Below are 23290 nucleotides of genomic sequence, written 5' to 3'. Positions count from 1 at the left end.
AGGATATCCTTTAAAAGCCTGCAGATGATAACTGAAGTTAATCCAATTATGGAAATTCAGCTCCAGTAATTCGCCAACTGCCGAAAGGGAAGGAAATGTTGATGGGACGCCTTAAAATGAACGAATACAGGAATGGTTTTCCATGCATTCTACGTGATGGCGAATTTGTTCTATCTTCGATGTTCAAATTTCAAAATAACGTTAGATTCATTGATAGCTGCAAAAAACTATTTAATTCAACTATTATGTTCAAAGTTTTCATTCAAGGTTCACACTAACAAAAAAAAATTGAAAAAAGAACACCAACACCAGCAAAATACGTACCGCTAAAATCAATCGTTGCCAATCCTTTAAGCTCCGTCATGGTGATCAACACACACAAAATAAAATCCAAACCAGAAGCAAATTCCAACTCAAACCATATTTCGCCTGTTTGCTCCTTCTTAGTCTCTATTTGTCTATTATTGTGTATTCATTCTAGCAACAAATGCAAATGCCACACCCATCAGCAATACATCCAGCATCGATGCATGTCTCGGCAGGATTACCAGCAAACCATTTTTTACCAAGTCCGGCCTTAGCCAGTCCGGTTGGCAGCACCGGTGGTAATCAGCCGCCTAATCCACCGCTCGCTGCCAACGCTCCCTGTTCAACGTTGTTCGTTGCTAACCTGGGACAGTTTGTCTCGGAACACGAGCTTAAAGAAATATTTGCTAGGTGAGTTACGCATACGCGTTTACACAGTACTATTGTCTCCTCAACTACTCCTTCAACAGTTTCCTTCCCACACCGCCATAACTCTGAGAGGACCTTCCGTTATTTTGATATACTGATATGAGTTTTATCGGAGAGGTTTTCTAACGATAATCTCATAAACTTAAGTACTCACTCTTAGTCGCGTTTCGATTTCGAGCATTCGCTTGATTTTCTACATTCTCCCTTGGTTTCTGATCTGTGAACTGTCAGATCATTTTTCACTGAATTGAAAAAAAAATCTTCTGAAATTATGAAAACTTAATAAAAAATGTAGCCCACAGTAACATTGTTATTCAACCAATCTATAGGGCAGATACTAATGTGAGAATAAGACTTAGAGTATAATTTTCGTATTATGCGTCCCTAATCTTCCACCGATACAAAATTACTAATAAAAACATCAGATGGGAAAAAAAGATTTAAAACAACATTCACTCCACATTATACATTATTTCAATCATCAGTGAGCTCGATGAAGTAAAGTTACCTCCAAGCACAACTACATTTGCACATCATGTCTAGTAACATTATTTCTGAAGCAAGGTATATTTCCTTAAACTTTATTTATTCAGTTGTTTCCGTTGACTCTTTTATCATTTCGGTTATTATACTATTATTCACCCTTGTCCCTTTTTATATGAATGATCGTTAAATTGCACTTGTTCTAAAGAATGTTTCTCATATTTATCTATTTGTCATGTTTCGAACCTGTGCCCACGACCCTTACCAAAAACTGCTTTCCTGCAACCACCTATATCATATTACCACCAACCAACCACGAAACCCCTAACGACAGTCTGCCTGGCTTTAGTCGCCTCCGTATGCACAGTAAGGGCACATCAACCGCTGCTACTACTACTACTTCTTCTACTACCACTACTACTACCACTTTCAATACTAACGTCGCTGCTCAAGGTAACAACAACTATATCAACAACATTAACAACAACACCATCATCACCAATCCCACTGTCCCAGTTGCATTCGTTGAGTTCAAGAATGTGGCAAGTGCTGCGGCTGCTATGAGCGCTCTCCAGGGCAAGTATCTGCTCTCGTCCGATCGTGGCGCCATGCGGATCGAGTTCGCCAAATCCAAAATGGCAGCCGATGTACCGTCACATCACTTTTACCACCTGCACATGCAGCAGAGAGAAGTACGTAGAACTTGTTGTTGTTGTGGATAAAAAAAAACTTTATTTGTAGCCTAATATAGCTAGTGTTTGTAGTGTCTGTCACGTTACAGTGCTTGTGTGCATGCGAAACAGTTTTTCAGAACCACGTCTACGATTACGATGACAATTAAAACCAAGCTTATTAAATCATTAAAAAGACAGGATCAAGTATGTGGTATCCGACAACTTCGGTAGTGCATCGGGTACACATTTATGCATTCGCGTAAAACTAAGAACCACAAATAATTTTTCGAAATAAAATCATGTTATTTTATATGTCCTGATATCTGAACGAGTTTTTTTACGCAAAACTTGCTTCACTAACCTTTTTAACCCCAAGAAAAAAGGCTAGTTGTGTCAAATCCCCGGACACCTTCGCCATATGACAGTTGATTCAGTCAGTTTTAACTATTTCGCCAGCAATAATATGTGAAAATGTGCAAATTCTGCAAAATTTTGATGCGTTACTTGTCTAGTTTGAGCGCCATTTTGTTAACTGAAAAACAAATGTCAAAATAAAAAGGGGCATCATTTTACATATATACACAGTAAACATAGACTGTCATGAAAGTTTGCTTCTTAAGGTGGGACCAGAATGCCGCGCTATGCGTCGCGTTGCGACAATTGTGCTTTGACACTTCATTTTAAATATGTGTGTTTCCATTAAGTCGAACACAATAATGCGTTGCGTCATTAGCATCATTGTACTAAACGCTAACATTTGTTCTAAACTGCTTGCGTCGAATTTGCGATGACAGTGGCATGGTGTCGACGTTTGGTGGCAACTTCAAATTAGGGCCATAATTTGGGTCCCAAACTCGTTAGTGTAATCTCTATAAGATTAGAAGACACGAAGCCGGTTTTTAAGTTCTAAAATTTGAATGAAAATTTTCACATCATGTTATTTGATTACTTGAAACACGTGTTTCTGACTTTCATTCAACCATATGGCTGAACAATTCCAACATTGTTGCAATTTTTTTTCATCATAATATGAAGTTGTCTTCACAAACCATTTTCGTATGAGACTTTTTCACAACCTGCAAACAAAAATTTTCTTCATTTAAATAGAATACTAGTTTGATATGGAAAAGCTATTTTTAATTCATAATTTTAATTTTAAAAACGTGTTCATTACGACAGAAAATCAGCTCTTTCACGCTCCCCTAAACTAGAAAACGAAGCTCAATGCCGCCAGCGCGGGTATGTCAATGAATTGTTTTTAAAAACTGATCCTCGGACACAATAAGAACAAGATTTTCATACGAATTTTATTTTGTTTTTGTACATGAAAAGTGGTGACGCGAATGCTAGATTGTGACTGCAAATCAACAGACTGCGTCGGGCGAATGTTTTAGTACAAAACGCAAGCAATGACAGCTGATGAGAAGCAACGCACAACGCGGCATTCTGTTTCCACCTTTACTAATCTCGTTCCAATCTATGTACCTTGTTGGCCGTGTCCGAAGTTATCACCTATTTAAACAATCACCGCTTTAATTAAAATTTCATTATCATGAAAATTGAAAATTCCTTCCGCCGGGCACAAAAATATCAATTCACAACCATTCTGCCACCTGGTAAAAACTACGCGCAGAAATACTCCCTAGAGCCAACTTTCTGCTGAAGCGAGAAGAGGTGGCCTCACCGCAGACGGGAAATTCTCTCTCTGAAATCGTTCGAAGACCTAGCAAAGCTATGGATGAGTGCTCAGAACATTTAATGGATCGATCGCAGGCAGTCCTCAGGGAACATACGCTGCGCTGCACTCGAGTTTAATTTTCATCAGCGCGCGTTCATAACAAACACGTGTTCTCTTTGGGAACGAAGCGTACCAAGCGGTTTTTGAACAAGGCATAACGAAACATCGCTTCTCACTTGTGTGATGCGCGTCTCATTTTACACACACACATACTTCAAATTCTAGCGCCCGTTTTGTCTTCGGTTGTTCTAAGCAAAGCATAAAAACAACAGCGCTGCATCCATACCAACCGTAGGGACGAATGACTTTTGGGTTAAAGGAGTGTTCTGGCACCCCTACCCCAAATTGAGCGTAGGCAGCATAAAGCTGGGACTCGCGAAGGGCTCACCGGATTATTCATTGTATGGAGTCAATATTGATGCAAATATGTTCAGCATATACGATGACCCGAAGCCAATGATTCCGTTGGATAATTCATAGATGTTTAGATATCCATCCGGAACCTTTATTTTGCGATTTGCGATTAAAATACTGCAGCTGGATCACACGAAACACCTTATTTTTAATTTTAGGTTATGATTTCTATGCTCATGATTTTCTATACTGGCTACAAGTAGGCGGCCATCTTAGCAACCCCTTGGGTTAAAGTTCCTTAAAAACAAGAACAGAACAGAACCCTACCAATCGTAGGCGCTTGGGCGAAGAAAAATAAATCGACAAATAAAGCAAAGGAGACAACATGTGTGCAAGGTGATTTTTTCAGATGTCTTCACATGGTACGAAAAAATGCCTTTACAATCATATTGAATGAAACTAAAAATCACAACCTATTTTAGAACAATGTGTGATATATTATTCAATGTTTTCCAGCTTTGACGATTTGGTTGTAATTCAAACCATATCCATGTAACCGGTATGCAGGTATGGGCAAAATCGCATCGAAATTCGTTCAAAAACGCTCATCTACAGATAGGGCCTGATTCTCGAATACACTTCACGGTGGAAACGAAATAAACGGCACGCCACTGAACTACGTTTTACGAGTTAGTGAAGTGTCAAAGATAATAATGAGTTTTCAGGCAGAATGAGCACTTTTCAAATAAAAAACATTAGTGAAAATTAAAGTCTTCATATCAAACTGGTGTTCAATGTGAATGGAAAACTTTATTCTCGTCATGTGGTATAATAATCTCATACAAAAATTTTATCTGAAGATAATTTGATATTGTAATGATAAGTTTTAATGGGAAACTAATTTCATATCCAGATGTCGACACCGTACCGTTGTCATCGTGGATACGTTTCATTCCGTTTTTGCCGTGAAGTGTATTCGAAGTGTATTCGAGAATCAGGCCCCTATTCTCCGTTCATGCCTCACTTTATTTGAGACAGAAAACATTCACCTATCATCTTCGCAAAGTTTATTCTCGAGTTAAACGGAAAAATACTTTCTCGATTCCGCTCATCTATTCTCAGAGAATTCTCTCTTTTTGCCTCTCGGAATGACTTTAGATGGTGGTAGAATCAAATTGGAAACTTTTGCTTGAGCCAGCGAGTGTCTCTGTAAATGTTTTTTGTTTTCTGTCTCAAATAGCAATAATTGACCCACGATCGCGGCAGTAAAATATAGGTAGATAGTTGAAATTGAGTTGTTTCCTGTACACTATTGTAATGACATTTTTTTGTTTCTAGTATGAAACGATCTAAGCCAGCTATAATCAACCTGCGGCCCGGCAGGCTTTTCCGGTTGGCCTATGTGGTGTTACATTATCTTGAACTATTTTTAATGTGTAACAATAACTAAAATGAAATCATCACATATTTTTTTACGTAGGGCTATATCTTTCAGTAATGGTGCAAAATCAGAAAACAGAACACGGTTTTATGAAATAGAAATAGAAAATGCAACTTTTTTTTATTTATCGAGTATAAACAAGCTATTCGCGATTTCACAACATTCATGATTCAGAGTTTAGTTTAGTTTTCCAATAGGCTTTTTTTTTCAAAATTAAAGCCGAATAAATTGAAGTTTTAAAACCTCTATAATTCGAACTTGCAGACCGCAGTCTTTCTCAATACTGATTTCAGACAAAGCTGATTTGTTCGATAGAAAGGACAAATGAAAGACTGGTATCCACATAGTGATGTATGTTCGGTGGAGACACTGTGTTCATTTTTACGCCGTCTGGTGGAGAGTGTTTCTTTATTTTTGCACCACATCATTCTTGCATCTGTACTGGAGTGCAAGTTGAAAAATTCGAAAACGATATGGTAACATTTAAGGAGCAAGGATTCGAACGTTAACATCTCTTTGCCAGTTGAGAGAAGTGGTATTACAATTACTTTCAAAAGATAAAAAGTGTATAAGTGATGTTTGTTAATTATTGACCTAATTTTTCACAGCTTTTAAAGCTTTTATAGCATGCATCATCTACTGAGTTCTTATGATTTCACCAAAACATATAGATTTTTGTGATTTCTTTTGTTGGCTTTAAAATCATGGCTTGGTTGGCTTGGTGAAATCATAAGAACTCAGTAGATGATGCATGTCGTCGGATGGCCGTGAAAGTAGTATAAATATCGTGCTTACCCTGGCTGGTTTCAGTTTCTGTATTGCTACCATGTTGAACGAACGTGCAGAGCTTGCACAAGTTAAGCATAAAAAAATATTAAAAGTATCTTCACATAACGGTATGAAAACCAACATAGTGCGAGTTTTCATACAGATGTGTAGAGATTGTTGTGTGTAATTGAATCACACGTACAAATTGTTGAATTTATGGTGGAAGAGAGATTCTGTAAATTTGGAAGCGTGTTCGGATTTATTGGTGTAATAATGATGATGTTTTGAATTATAGAGGCTCTCTCAGATTCTCAGACTTCCTCAGTAATACGCATCTAGCCTTAAAAAAGGCCAATTTGGAAAACTAAATAAAACATTCGACCTTGAAAAAGACCATTTGGAATGCTGCCTCTGTCGCTGCCAAATGGTCACTAGCAAGATGACTAATAAATCGTGAATGATTTAATGGTGACATTCCGATCGATCAATTAATTTTTCGTGAATTCGAGTATTGTTACAGGGTTTAAAATGTCATCAAAGTGCAACACATTTGAAGCCGGGTGTGAAAAAGCTATTTTCAGCAGTGAGTGCTGTGTTCTTCTGTGGAAACTGGAAGTTTGCGAAACATTCGCAAACAATGAAACCTCTCCGTCACTGAGAGCATTCATTCAACGGGCCTCAGTGCTACCTAATATTTGTGCTAAAAAGTTTCATTCTTGAATTACTATAATGTTTGTTTTTCGGCATTCATAATTCCTACGTTAACAATGCGGTCGTATCTTAGACACAAGCGGCCCGCGACACCATGACTACCACGTGTTTGTGGCCCATCTGAAAAAAAGCTTGAGTACCGCTGATCTAAGCCAACGCAGAAGATCGTATTAGCGCAAGTTATTGGTGAGCGGGAAGGTGGATTCATGTGCACTTGAATGCTGACAATGAAAAGAGTACGATGGAAAATAAAATCATACATACACGCAGATTGAGTCTATTTGGACTCATTGTTCTTTTCGCCATGATTATTCCAAGCAGACACAAGAGTGATTTATAATTAGGTGTGGAAAAATGAGCGAATGAACTTTTCCATATTTGACGGTATGTACCCGGAAAAACTTGGATTTGTGAAGTGGTCGGGAAACAAGCGAGTGCAAAGTCTCCATGGATTACTAATGGAATTACATGGACTAACTTAAAACTAATAAGTGACACTGATAAAAAGCGAGCGAATGACACTGAGTCCAAAGCCTTACTTATTTCGACGATATTTTCGATCAATAGTAGGAATCGTGTCTTCACATACATCATAATGTCTTCAAAATTTCTTCACAGAATCAAATGTCTTCGCAGTAAGACAAATTTTATTTTTGAATTTTTGGGAAGCTTATGCCCTCAGAAATGTTGTTCTAAATGGATTTTTCGATAATTGATTTCGTTGGAAAATTACAGCCAAAAGTATGAGGTCACTTATTGTATTGCTGTACACGTTTTTCTCGAAACCCTGTTTTTTCAGCTTGCGGTATCGATATCTTAGGATCTACTCGATCGATTTGGCTGAAATTTTTTATCAGCATGTAAAAATGAATTATCTAAAGCATTACATAGCCGTTTTTTGATATCTCAGTTTTTCGATTTCTTACGAGTTTCTAAACAGCGATTTTTCATGGAAAATAAGTCATTTTTGACAAAAATGTCCGCCGTTTTCGCTTTTTTTCGAGTTTTGAAAAACCGCTGTGTAACTCTTCAGATATTGTTCTAAAGTTTCAAAATATTCATTGGAATTTGGTCTTTGACACCCCGTTGCCCCAGAACCGATATCACAAACGTACCGATGTTTAGACAGCTTTTACGCAACCAGCTGTCAACAGCGTAATAATCATTATTCGTGCACTCAAAACATGCAAAATACATCTTCAAAAACCAGTGTTGAAAAAAATCATCTTCGCTAATCTCAAATGTATAGATTTTCGGGCTAGGTTGGGTCGAAAACCTATATATTCCGAACGAAAATCAAAATGACAGATCCAGACGACCAGTGAATAAGAGCGAATGAACTTTTGTTCTTCAATATGTTTTGAAGTTTATTTTTCCACCCAGTGTCATTTTCGTCCTGATTATTGAAGACGTCGGAATTGAATTTCATTTTATCCAAATGAAAATCAGCTGTTCCCGATGTCGCAAATCACCGTCTCGCCAAATAAAATCCTGCGCGATTTCTTGCAAAGTTCGTTTCATCGAACTCTGGTGTTTATGTTCTCTGAATGGTGAAGCCTGACTATTTTTTTTATTTTTGAATTTTGACTCAAATTCACTGCCAGAACGAATATCGTTTCAAATGTGATGAATATCAATATGTTACTTTTGATATTCAAAGTATGAATAACAGAGAAGTTATGAACCCCACTCAATGCCGCATTCATTCATTGTAGCAAATATGTTCATGTATCACTGATATGAACAAAATGAACTCGTTTGTTATTGCCATCAATATAATCAGGGCAGTGTGTTTCAAGCTGAAAAAGTCTGAAAAATCATATTCGTTACTCGTGAATATTTGTTGGTATTCTAAGACACTGTCAAAAACACCTTAAACAATAACCAAAATACCCGAGCACTTCACTTAATTCCTAACATCCGAAAAAAAAATCACGAGAATTCAATGTTTTTTGACCATCCAGACAAGGGTCCTCCTTTAAGTGCCGAAAACTTGGTTCACATCAGAACCGCGTTGCATTTTAAAGACTAATGACAGATGTGTACCTTCAATGTTAACTTAAACATTGATTTAAACTTATTTTATTTTTATCATATTCTCGAAGTTTCAAACGCCAAATTTCAACTTACAAAAATGAACAGTGCACAAAAATACGGTGTTCAGCAATAAATAGGACAATCAATGAATGCGGAGAGAAATTATTGGTCGATCAGCTGTCGAAAATGATTGAACAGTGCAATTCATGCAATTGCAAAATTTTTCAATCAAATGGAACGTCCCTTACCGAATCGCAGTGTGAGCTATCGAGTGTAGGGTAATGAAAGTCAAAATGGAACAACAATCGTGCCGCAATATATCAATTTCAGAATGTCGACCATTGGAGTTTATTGAACTTCTATGAAGTTGTGGGTCAGTAACACAAGGATTATTTCAAGAATTTCTGTTTCGGATAAAATGCATCGACAATAGGTCATTGAGAATGTAACGTTACGTTACGCATGTCATTAATACTCTTCTCTCAATTATTTCACGATACGCGTTAATGCGATGAGCACATGCTTTTCATTAAAAAGATAGTTGCAATGGACTGCTAACAGTTTTGATATTTTCAGATTCCCTCAAAAACAGAAAATTGCGCTATTAAGGCTAAACCAAATTTCTATTCAATATAATTTTCATCAGCTCTCTTTGTTTTGTTCGACTCTATAGGGGATGGCGCTAAACTTCAGAATGGAGGAAGCAGGAAAGATGTCACCATACAACCAATTTGTCAACATAGTGACACTCTTCCTTTCATACTACTGAGAAGCAGCGCCATTCCTCAAATTTATGGGCGTTCGATCTAGGATCACTCTTTATGAACATGTCAAAAAAAGGTATTGTTATTTGGACTCTGAATATCTTTTTTTCACTTTATGATCCGCGCGAAATAGTAGGAACTTTACTATACTATATGAGCTAAAAAGTCCCGGGATTTTTAATGAAAACAGTCGTTTTTTTGGGAAAAGCTGTATTTATTGCTTAACACTTTTTCATTCGAGACAATATACTTGGTATAGCGAGCTTCCAACATTACGATTCCTTTCTGTAGTACGAAACGTCTAAGTCTTTGAAATATGCCTCAGTGCCCCTTTGCAGACTTCGCATTGGACTCAGGAGTGTGGTAATGAATCCAAGTTTCATCCATTGTCACAAAACGTCGAAAGAAGTCCACTCGATTACGCTTCAACAACGCCAAACCGGCTGTTGAATGATCAAGTCGTAGGTTTCAAAAGACGAGTGGGATACTAAAGCTATAGGCACGATGGGTGCCGCGTTTGCTTTTTAGTCGACGGTCAGCAAACGCGGCACCCATCGTGCCTATAGCTTTAGTATCCCACTCGTCTTTTGAAACCTACGGCCTCAGCTAACTCGCGTCACTTCACTTTACGATCGTTCAAAACGAGTCGATGCACTTACTTTACGATTTTTGGATTCGTAGTCTCTTTTGGCCTTCCAGAGCGAGGTGCATCTGCGGTGATTATCGGGCTCATTTTAAATTCACTAAATCACCGATAAACTGTTGTTGAAGTGGAATAACATTTCGTCACCCACTGTATTGGTGTTCAGGAGTTTTTCCCATAAAAAAAACAATGTGTGATCAAAATCCGATATTCCTCTCTTCCCATTTTCTATACGAATGCTCAGGTAGTGACACTTAAACAACTGTAGTTTGTGAACAAATAATCGAAATGTCATGAAACTTCATACGTAAGCTAGTGACAGACAAACCTCTCGAAATGTATCTAGTTCATTTTTTAGTTGCGCCATCTGTTGAAAAATCCCGGGACTTTTCAGCCCATGTCGTATTAGAAAAGCAGATTCGAATGAAGAATTAAATTGTTAAAATTCGACTGAAAAATATTATATGATGTTATTCGCCCATCGCATCACATATTCTCTGAATCGCCATGTAGTGTCATATATAACAAACAAGTCTAGTTAAACAGAATATTACATATTTTTAACAAATCGTATATTTCTGTTACTTTTTGTAAATAAACCTAGCTCAATTTTTTCATAGCTATTATTTTTGACACCTCTGTGAAACTGGTTGGAAAAGCATTTTTTACTTTAACACGCTTCAACAGTCCCGCGTCGGACCCTAGGGGCCGACATTAAGCTTTTCGTTAGGAATGCACTGACTGACTGGGACTGACAGTTACAAAATAAGAACATAAAAATATATACGGTTTGTTTTCGGATGTTCTACAAAATGTGACTAATTTCTAGTCGAATTTCTGACTATTTTTTATCAATACAATAAGTATCTTTGGGGGCTGGGACCGACATTGATATTGTGCAAAGGCTCTTGATGCGGGCTGAATGGAAAGCGCAACAAGAAAAAATCGGGGTTCAACGTGTTGACCCTCCTGTTCTCGAGCATACAGTCCCTGACAGACCAAATTTTGTTTTAAGGAGCCTGAATTAAAAGACTTATGAAACTGAATGAAGTTGAAGAAAAAGTATTTGCTGGAGTTTTTTTTTTTATTTAATTATAACTTTTATTACTTTAAATAAATACAAATAACGCCTATAAATATACACTAGCAAAATTACCGAGACAAGCACAGCCTGGGATACAGTGCGCGAGTATAGCTTTTTGATTTTACACGCGAGTACAGGAGGGTTAAAACTTTGTTTTATTCTCTAGTACTACATTCATTTTTAATGACATTTTGATACAGTTAACGTTGGTAGACCTCCGCCTAACATTTGAACAATTAGCCGCCCGTAATGCCCAAAAGTTTGGCCACCTCTGCTATAAATATTGTCGCTATAAAGAGCCTTGACTGTAATTACACAAGTAAGCTTGAAACCCTCAAGGCAAGCGCGTTCAATAACAATATCAATTAGAATAAACAGAATAATCTATCAAATATTGTTCAAAATTAAGCTATTAATTTTAGTTACCTAGAATATGATTGTGAAGACATTGAAGACTTTTTTTTTGTACCAAGTGACATCTGACATCTGTGCACCCGTGGCCGAGTGGTTAGCGTCCCACACTATCATGCCGAGTGTTCGGGTTCGATTCCCGTTCTGGTTGGAGGATTTTTCGTCAAAGAAAATTCTTCCGGCTTGCACTGTGGTCACGCGTATTCTAGAGCTTGCCACTCTAGAGTACATTCAAGGCGTGTTATTCGGCATAGAAATCTCAACCAAGTATTAATGAACGACGCTAGTTAATGGATACGTTGAGACGGCAAAAGTTCCACAGGGAACGTTAACGCCATTCAAGAAGAAGAAGACATCTGACATCTGAACAGATCACCTGGCATCCATGTTCAGGTCTATCTATAGACGATGAGATGTGAAATCAAATCAAATACAAAAAAAAAACAAAACAAGAGACAATGATCAAAATGGCGCTCATATCAGAAGTGTTGCCAAATTAATGAAAGCATTCAACACGTCTATCAACACAGTTCAATTCAGTAGTCTTGATAAGGCTATGTTCTCATTGCAGTTTTAATCGTGTGTCTTCTTACCGATGTGCTCACACCAGGCTGATGTGTAGTGAGCGAGGTTTGAGCGTGTTGCTGGCGTGCAAACGAAAACACTCCACGTCAACGATATTTGTACTTTTCCGCTTCTCTCCTACATATGTTTGTATGTAGTGGTGACATAATTCATAACTGGGCGCATTTGAGAGAATATAATTTTATTTCCAATTTACACTCGTGCACACACGCGCACACTTGCAGACACATGCACAATCACACGCACACATGCGTGCACACATGAACAAACTTGCACACACATGCACAAACATGTACGAACGCACGTGTTTGTGAGAGTGTACAAACGCACACGAAGACACAATTGCATCCATACACACAAACACGCGCGTGCACACAAACGCACGCACGCAAGAACACAAACGACGCGCATGCGGGCTCGTACGTACTACGACAAAACATTTTGTCAAAATACATAATACTTTTTTTACGCGATTTCCTCGAAATAACGTGATTTTTTTACGCGATTTGCTTAAAATTACGCAATTTTTTGCGCGATTTTTTTTTGCGTGCCCAATTTTCATAAAACACACCGAAGACACGTCGTTGGCAATGGGAGTGAATTGAAATATCGTGGAGAGGTACGCCCACGCCCCGCTCAAGCCACGTTTACGCCCCGCTGCCGTGAGAACCTGGCCTAATACGAATAATTGTTCAAAATAAATAACTACGTTAAAAAATCTATATTTCAGCTTTCCACAAAGTATATGTTAGTATGACTTTTTGTTTACATTCTCGTAAGAGTTCTACGCAACGTTCAAAAAAACAGAATGCAGAGATTCAAAAAATCTGGATAAACGTCATCTTAGTTTATACATAATTTTTAGAAGTTTAGGAAATTGTAGCCTTCACCAACTTTCTGATACTTCTTATTGTACTTTGTAGAAAAAATAGTTGTAAAATATTTGTCTTTTTTTGCTTTTTTTTTTCACGCACCGTAATGTTTCGATAACTGCATTAGGCAAACCTGTTCCATCATCGAGCCTTCATCAGTTTATGATTAATTCATTACAGTTCAACTTTTTTAATTCAATGCATACTTGTTCTATATATACTCATCAATAAAACCATTTCCACTATCAAGATAACTCCAGTAACCGAATCCACATTTTTTTCTCTTCATTGTAGGGGAGCGGGTATGGAGCAAAGAATGGAACACCATTTGGGGAAGAAGAGTGAACGAACCGATCTCAACACATACATAATGGCAACAACTTGACCCCATCATCAACAGCAACAGCAAAATCATCATCTACAGACGGCGAACACCTTTATCAACAACTCCTATACCAATGGAACTAACGGAAACGGACTTGGATTCAGCATTGCTAACGGTATATCGACGACTGGACGATACAACAGTATCAATAACGACAACAACAACGGGCTCTACGCAATCACCATCCCGCAGCCGAGAGCGTAAAACGGTTGTCGTACTCTTTCAAAATTCATAATCAACGTTCGACATTCTATTCGTGAAATTCAACCAAACAGTTCTATTATTTTTGGCGAGTAAAAAACAAAAGATGTGATAACATAAGATTGACACTAGCAAACAAACCTTTCAACCCTCTAACTTATTCAATTGATCGTACTAAACCAAAATGTGCCCTAAACCATTGCATATTGAGTATTGTTTTAATATCATAGTTTGTTTTTTTTCGTTACATGTTAAACAACTTGAAGTTTTGTTGAGCGTTAGGATACAACTCTTACTAGCAAACAAAAATGTGAAACATTTGAAAACGGCAACAAAACGTGTGATTAGGGTTTCAACCATTCAAACCTATTTGTACGAAATTATGAGTAACATAGAACGACTACGATAAATGATAAATGAATGAAAATAAAACACAAGCGAGAAGCAATAATTGTATTGTACATGAAATATCAATACATATCAAAGATTTATAGTGTAAGGGAAGAATGATAGTTTCCAAAACTAATCGTTGATTTATAAAGCCTATTTGTAAGTAAGCAGATAACAACAACAACATCCAGCAGGAGTCGCACTGGGCGATGTGCGGAGGGTATGCTAAACCCAAGTCATGTTTCCGTGGTGATCACATCGGGTTTTAGGGGGGGAGGGTCTTCGTTCGTTTAGGATACTACTGACAGGACTCGGATCATACAAGCGTACGCTTGTAGCTAGTGAATGTAGCGAATATTTTAGACAACATCACTGTTCTTTACAAAAATTAAACCTTATCCAAACAAAAAAAAACAAATATGATGTTATCAAGTTACACAACAAATGTTACATACAATTGAACCGTGTGAGGATACCCGAGAGAAAAACCGAATAATCTATATGCGTGTGGACACACGGACAAATCTTGATTGGGAAGCAAAGGTCAACCCGTGATAGAGACAAACCGACGGAGGTTGTGCACTGCACGAAAAGATATAACCGCAGATTTTTGCGCAGTTACCGTCAATTAGACACTGTAAAACACCAAAGAATTTCATGAGTTCCTATCGGCAGAAAGGAAGTACGATAAACAAAATATACCTACGAAACAACACAGAGAAGCTATGTCATACCAAAGTGTAAGAGGAAGAAAAAAGAAACACGTTCAATTTCTCGAAGGCCTCCGAGGGTTGACTTTGTCCCTTTTCCCAATCAATCCTGTCCCACCAACAAGTGAATGACATTTGTGAGGAGATTACATTGAACGTTACGCGCGGCTAAGAGAGAATATTATGAACATAGCAATAAGTAGTGAAACATTTTTCAGTGTTTGATTTATTGATAAATTAGGCTCCTAGGCATCTATCCAGGCAAATTTTTAGAAAACTTAAAAAAATCGGGAAAGTGTGATCTTTGACTGTTTTTCTTCGCGGAACGGTCAAAGCTGAAGGTAGCTGGTTAACATCGGGGTTCAGAATACGCATCTTGCGGTGCAGAATACAGAGCAGTATGCGAACATCAAATTAGGGCAGATCAAAAACCAAGGGAAGAAAGGTATGAGAGATGAATGCGAGGTGAATAATCATTCCGTCCAATACAATGTGTAGTTAAATCGGATGAGTATAGATCTGTTTCAAAGACGACAATCTGTATCTTGGTCCGGCCCCCAAAAGCATAGCACGATGAGGGACCTTCAAATTGGCAAAGAGCAGAACATCTTGCTGCCTCAGAACAAGGGAGGTCTCCTATCTGAGCTAGCTTTTGCGCGGGAGATAAATGAATACATATCAACTTTTGGGTTAAATTTAAATGTAGGGAAAATAAGTTAGTGAAATAATCATAAAAAATAACTGTCTAACTGCTAGAGATGCATCCTATGACGACTATGAGAACGATGTGTTTATTTCGCGTTTCGGATCAAACTCATTTTCATTCACATCAAATCTATGAAGACTTCTCATACATTAGCCGTAGGATGTTTAGCTTGGATAAACGTAATGGAATATGTGATAAATGATTTAGTAAAACAGCGTCGAGAAAAAACTTGTTATTTTTAGAAGGCTAACCAAATGCAGCCAAAATCTCAAGTTTAAAGAAAAAATGCAGGTCGATCAACATACTAAACCAAACATATTTCCCACTTGTTTATAAGAACACGGCTAATTGAGTGTAAATGTATACTTGGGTATCGTTTTAGAGCAAAACAAAAACAAATTGCAGCTACGTTTCTTCGAGCGATCTTTTCTAGAACTTTATAGACGTCTGATGATGACTAATCAAACTTCAAATGCCTTCTAGCTTTATTTGAATAACTTGTTGATTATGCGATCTTTGCAAAGCTAATTATTAAAACATTTCAGTTCCCCAGTTTGATTCATTTGTGAAGATGAAAGAAACAAAAACGGTACGAGGAATAAATAAAAAAAACTAGACTAATTAACGATATAAAAGATTATTCAATGGAGAAAAAAAAGTGTTACGATAAATCAACAATTCAAACATATCAATTTCGTGCCCGATCATATTGAAGAGAAATTTATTGAAGAAAATGTGAACATATATTAGTAGTAACTGACGAGAATATAATATATTAACTATACATTTATTACAACTATGAAAAACTATCACTCTAAATAACAAAAAAAAAACTAAAATACGCTAAAATTGTGAAATGTGAAGCAAAAATAATATTGATGTATTTGTTCAAATATTATGATAGGCGCAATGTTGAAGGATTTAAAGGCAAACTTCATCTATTTGTTTTTCTAACTATTCCTTCACTTCTACTCCGGACTGGAACAGTGAACGCAACCGGAAAAGACACTCTCGAAGTGTGTTCACAATTGGAAACAAACGCCTCTCTAGGTTCATTCGTGATTCTGACAATCAAAACAAAACATCTCTTTACAATGAACCACTGTCACTTGAAGTGTCTAGCGGCGAACTCGCGGCACTTTTAGGAAGAGGGTTGATCGAATGCGATTTGATTCTCCCCAAAACGTAAGAGGACCTACGACTTTCGCTTGCAGCCTACTTTCCAGTCTGAGTAAACACTGTAAATCCTATTGAATATTTTCTGTTCTCTCGAATTTGATATACAAAAAAAATTAACCAAAGATATGTACTGTATTATTTAAATTATTTATTTATTCTGAAGCCAATGCTAATTTATTTTTTGCTTTACCCTTAATAAAACAACTAATTTGTAACAGTTAAACATGGATATATATATTTTTTCGAATAATACAAGTAGAACGCATAACAGCTGATAAGCATAACAGTGAATATATATATTTAGCTATAGAGTATGTAGTACAATGGAATGTAATATCTAGAATAATAATAGACAGATGTTAATTAAACTGATATAACGTCAAACTAGTTCGACAGCTAATCTAAGATCAGAGTTTGGACAATGAGACGATCAAAAATCGCTACGGCAATGCATTCGCAGGAAAACAGCAATGAAAGAGAAAACAAAAAAAAAGTCAAACTAAAACTTGCCACCTTCATTAAACCCATTCCTTATTGACGCGCTAAGTGATGTGTCGAAAGCAAGGACGAAGAAATAAAAAACAAAACGCTAATTTACAGCAAAAAATACAAGCAATTGAATTACGCTATCTCACTCGTTTTGTTTGTACACCTAACAAATTCGATATAGCTAACAAGAAGACACGGAACATCGCAAAGAAAACCTTACAAAATATCTTAATATGAAAAACTGTTATCAATTTATAGAGAAAAGTAAACGAAACAAAAAAAAAATGACAATTCTACCAAAAACGCCTTCAGCGACAACTACAAACTCGTAGCTGAGACTTTTACCTAGTCAAATATTTTTATATACTAACCAAAACAATAAGTAAAACCCCATGAATCTGGCGACACTGCTCGCAGTCTGTCTTTAGCCTATTTAGAGCACAGAAACGCTTCTCAGCTTATACTTTCAACTGTTTTCTCTCCCCCACACACATACACACACGCATTCACGTAAAGGCGATCCAATTTAAAGCAAACGCAGCGCTTGATTTGATGATCAACACTAGCAAGCGTCACTTCTTTCATTCAAAAACGCGTACCGAAGCGCGCAATTGAAAATCACGAATTCACGAATGCTTCGATCTAAAGAGAACAGAAACTCTGCAAATTTGTTACGGTTTTGTTTTCTTGTTATTATCGAATATGCACACACACAAAGATGTAAAACAAACAATGAGCACATTGCACACACTCACTCACTCTCATACAAAGGAATACATTCGATGGCATTGCAAGAAAAAAGCACAGAATTAATGACACAACAAAGGGTTATTTCAGTTTGTAGTTGTTAATCACCCCACCACCCCCCGGTACACCTACCCCACACCCCCTGAATAGATGGGTTAATTTGTCTTAATGGTGCACAATGTTCTCTCTGAGTTTCCCACCAAACCCCTCACAACTCATCTCTTTCTCTCATTCGTTTCCTTTAATTTAATCGTTTTTTACCGTTTTAGAGTTTTTCCAATTATCTAAAATACATTGTTGTTGAAAAATTGAAATGATTTCGATAATAATTTTAACTGTACGATATATGAACAAGAGAAAATTTTTGACAAATATTTTTATCTATTCCTAAAAAGTGATAAAATATATTAAAACGGAGGAAAAGGAAATAATATTGAAACTTTTTATGGGAATCTTATATATTATTGTAATAGACATAGAGCAAAACGTGGTTAAACAGCAGACAAACGAAGCAAGTAATAAATTAATTAAAGTAAAATATAAGTGGACAAACAGTAAAAGAAGAAAAAAGACGCTGGAGAGAATCTCTCAATCTACGGCAGAGCGGGGAAAGAGAATCTTTCAGGAGACGATTGTGATTAACCTTTTTCCTTTCGAGCTAGAATTCGTTCCGAAGAAGTTCCCTTCTATGTTGATACCATTTTTAAAAACACAAGATTTTCATTCGAATTCTTCGATAAGTTTTATGCTCTTCCAGCGTTTCCGCCGCCAAGCGCCGAGTACGTACTGAATGATATGGTTTCATAGGGGAGTTCCCACTCCATCTACACCATTTGGCAAACGGTATTGCTTACATAAAACATACAGACAAAACAAAAACATGAGTACGAGCTTTCTAGAACCTTCTAACCTCTTCTCTCTGCACTATTCTCTCTCGGAGCTGGCAACGCTGGCGACGCTGGAACGGCGAACCACTTGATTATTGTGCACTGTTATTATTTTAATACGAACAAAAAACTCCTAATCGTAACAACTGTTCTGAATTGTTAGCTTTCAGTTTGGTAAGTCTCTCTCACTGTATAACATCACACAGAATCTCATTATTTGACTAAACTATAATTTTCTAGAGCACCTTTAGGTTTCATTCGAAATGTACATAACATTCTCCGTACACATTTTCGTGTAGTCTCAATGATGACTTAATCTTATCAGTTGACGTCGTCGCCTCGTTTCATTCTTTTCAGAAGACATACAATTCAGAACAGGAATGGCCTTAAATAAAATTTTAAAGAAACATAAGAGTAGAAAGTAATAAAAATAAAAAAAAGGAAAAGGATATTTAAATTGATTTTTAAAGTTTTTTACGAGAATGACAAAAATCAATTAAAACATAAACATAAACATTACTTTGAAACTTTGAATACCAAATCAAAGCATATGAGGAAATCATTGAAAGTAAAGAAAAATAGTTTACGAATATGGATCAACGCAAAAAAAGTAAAACAAAACAAATAAGCTATTAGTCGTTACAGATTGAATAAGTACCCTCATGCATCCCGGACCTGGATGTTTAATTTCCATGATACTATATCGACGTAATAGCTAACAAAACCCAAAATGGTAACCAATTCAAACCAACATCCATTCCAAATTCAATAAGAGGATTCATGATCACATCCGTGGCATAGACATATTAGAGAGCGGATCGAAAAAAAACGTTGATACAATAATTAACTAGAGATATGTGGGTACATCTCAGCGAGAAACGTTATTAAGAGGAAATCATTCTACCTGAATGTCATGACACAAAACAAAAGCAAACAAGAAACAAATCGAAATTCGAAATTTGCGATCAGGCAAGATCGATGCAAACCTATGACGCTACAAACTGAAAATCTCAATCCTTGAACCGAACGAAAACAAAAAAAAACAAAACGAAACAAGCAAAGATAACAAGACACAACAAGAGATCAACAAAATGATGACAAATTGTACTAACTATCGAATGCTAGATATAATTAACATTGTATAGGGTCCAAAGGTGGGGTAAAGTGAAAAATTAAATTACAAATAAAATAAATATGGAATAACATAAAATATCAAACCAAGGGTTGTTATTTATCCGATTTCTCCTTTCATATGAAAAAAGTTCTGCCCATAAATTTCTAACGTTCTTTCAATGCAGTATGTGGCTCAAGGCCTGGTTCAGATAGCTTTTCATCAACACGAATTAACAGTCAGAAGTGCAACGCAGTACTTCATAATCATTTACTGCTGATTCTGCACCAAATAAACCTTGGTGGTTTGGTCATTTGGCAACAATTCATAAAATCCGGACTGTTATATAGTTTGGAGAAAACATTGTTTTGGTGTATTTCAAATATGGCTTATTTCAAGAAAATATATAATATTTTAACGTTACGGTGACTTTTAATTGGCTATTATAAGTGCAGTAAAGTTAAAATCATGATTTTTTGAAGAATTTGATTGAATTCTCACCAGGAATTGCTTGTAACGAAATTGCAGCGAAATTAAGAAAGATGGATGTTGGGTGTCGAAGAACAAATTGTAGAGCGGTTAGAGAGTTGATAGAAAAAATCAAATTTATTATAATTTTTTTGAGATAAAAAGATTAATAACACCTTCAAAACCACTATCTTTTAAATTTTTCACGTCCAAAATGTTATTTAAATCCTCTAATTTAGATGTTTCACAACTATATCCTGTACTAAATTTACTCATCTTTCAAATGGAAGCAACAGACTTTTACTTTTTACGTTTACTTTTTACTTTACTTTTTGATGTAGAGCCATTTTAATGCAGAGCCCGAAAAAAAAGAAGTTCAATAACTTTGTCATTGTTCAAATTCAAACATATGCACAGGAGGATTTTTTCATTAAATATAATCCTCTATTACTCCTAGAAGATTCCGAATATATGTAATATTTCTTTATATGAGAAAAGGTATTTTATGACTAAGAGGATGAATCAAGAATTAAATTCTATCAAATTCATAAAACAAAAAAAATGTATACAAAACAATTCCAAAAAATATTGTTTTTATATACGATTATATACAGCGAGAAATTGGAAACTGTATATGATCGAGTCCGCCCTGTACTCGTTTATTTTCTCTTCATTGATATCTTCAACTCATAGAAGTAGAACAAATTGTTCCTAAAGCTTGATCTCTTATTATAATAGACCCATTCCATAGCAAACCGATATTTGATTCTCAGATTTTCGTGAAAATTGATAGCTTGATTAATATCGCAAAATATTAGATTAGGATTTTTTTTTATCGGGGTGCCCATTTCCATTTTCCGAAAAATCTACTTTTTCCCCTTTTTCCAAAAATGACTTTTTTTCAAAAATTCATAACTTTTAAACTACTGAACTGATCCAGATGATCGACATATGAAATTTATACAAATTCGCAAGAAAAGAATTGAAATACATTCAAATGCATAATATCACAATTGCAAAAAAAATGGATTCGTTGTTGAGTTAGGATTTTTTAAATTTAACCGATGGGGAATCGCTGGCCATCAGGAAAAAAAACTAAAATAGCCTTAGCTGTTTCTTAATATTTTTTTCTTTCTTGCTATGACATTATTGTTCTTAAATCCCAAATACATACTGATCTTTTTGACAATTTTTTGATAAAAAGTACCGTTCTGAGTCATATTTCGTACGCTTAAGGCATATGATGCAGACAACAGATCTAAACTTTATGCACAGCAGGTATTATTTGATTGATATTTTTAATAAATTAGTTCAATATACTTTTAAGTTTTCTACTTTGGTACCTATTTGATTGAAAACATACAAAAAAAATCATCGAATAAAATGCTTTACAAATCAAGCGAATAAAAATCAAACTTCGGACAAATACTATTTATAAAAAAATTAAATTTCGGACAGATTGAATTCAAATTTCGGACACTTTATTTTGTAATTTTTTGAACGAAAATTACATAACACTTGATTATATTTTATAGTCAACTGCGAAACGCTTACGAAGCAGTCGCAGTAACCTGATAACGATGATGAGAACTGGTGAAACACGAGAGAAATTTCAATATTGATGAAGGGGTAAATTCTATGTGCTCACGCTAAGCAAACGTCAGACACAAACGATAATGAGTAGTGCTGTTGGGTTTTTCCTTAATATGTAATAATTCAAATGTAATTCTCAATTGAAGTGATAGTGAAACCAAGGTATTACTCTAAAGAAGCAATTGTGATATTAATTTTATAGTTATGTCATCAGTGCATTAGGCGTTTTAAGATATTAGAACAAAGTGTCCAAAATATGATTCAGAACGTTACATTACTTTGGAATGCTCTGCAGCTTTAATGATCACTTGGATTTTTTTTGGCATGAAGGTAATAGTTGTTCGAAAAACTATACAAAACAAATCTCTTTTATTAGATATTGCCCGGCAAAAAAAAAATGAAAAAAATGATTTTTTGTAGAGAACCAGCTTCAAAGTTTTGTTTGTCACGATTGTGACTACATACAAAATTTGGTTAAACACATAAGCTTTTAAATGAACGTTGTCCGCTTTAGCGCAAAACTCCGTGAATTGTTCATGCTCCTAGCAGATAGATCCAGAAAAGTTAACGATTACTGTAATGACACAGCAACACGTTACATTGATCCGTAATCTTGATGCTATGCACAGAATTTTTTCTTCGTGGCTATAGAATTATTCAAACCGCGGTATTACCTATAGATAGAATGACCGAAGTGGCTCAAGATAAGAGAAATAAAATAATTAAATATGCCCAACAACATTTCACTCGTAAAAATTGTCGAGAAAATACTAATCATAATCGTAACCAGAATAAATCGGAGCAGTAAACAACTGAAACAGAAACAACCACTTAGAAAAAGTCTAGGGGAGATGGCGGTAAGACGGACATGTTAAGGAAAACTTCAATTGCATCTTTGGAAACTCATGTTTTCCAAAACATAAAAGCAGTTTCTTACAGTTCAATATACTGGTTTCCGAAATGATTTGCCAAATGGTCTTATAAAAATGTGTTTTTCCATGTTTTTTACTGAAATTAAAACAATCCGAAAAGTAGAACGAAGTCCCCATTTAGCGAGGATATGGAATCGATGACGCGATCCGAGTCCACCGCCGACCCGCCATTGGAAGCGGCGGTGTCTCGCA

The 23290-nt window shown here is 36.1% G+C and overlaps 1 protein-coding gene across 1 annotated transcript in view; it reads left to right on the top strand.

The window, feature by feature from the left end:
• LOC129780014 (protein couch potato) overlaps positions 1–20211 on the top strand; it is a 310568-nt gene extending 290357 nt beyond the window's left edge. The window contains exons 7-10 of the mRNA XM_055787853.1: positions 482–717; positions 1553–1671; positions 1735–1910; positions 13595–20211. Of these exons, the coding sequence (XP_055643828.1) occupies positions 482–717; positions 1553–1671; positions 1735–1910; positions 13595–13645 (582 nt within the window). The 3' untranslated portion in view covers positions 13646–20211. The remainder of the gene's footprint in view (positions 1–481; positions 718–1552; positions 1672–1734; positions 1911–13594) is intronic.
• The last annotated feature ends 3079 nt before the right edge of the window (positions 20212–23290 follow it).

The sequence above is a fragment of the Toxorhynchites rutilus genome, chromosome 3 (assembly GCF_029784135.1).
Source record: "Toxorhynchites rutilus septentrionalis strain SRP chromosome 3, ASM2978413v1, whole genome shotgun sequence".
In the NCBI taxonomy this organism is placed as follows: Eukaryota; Metazoa; Arthropoda; class Insecta; order Diptera; family Culicidae; genus Toxorhynchites; species Toxorhynchites rutilus.
This window is presented reverse-complemented; position numbering and strand designations above follow the sequence as displayed.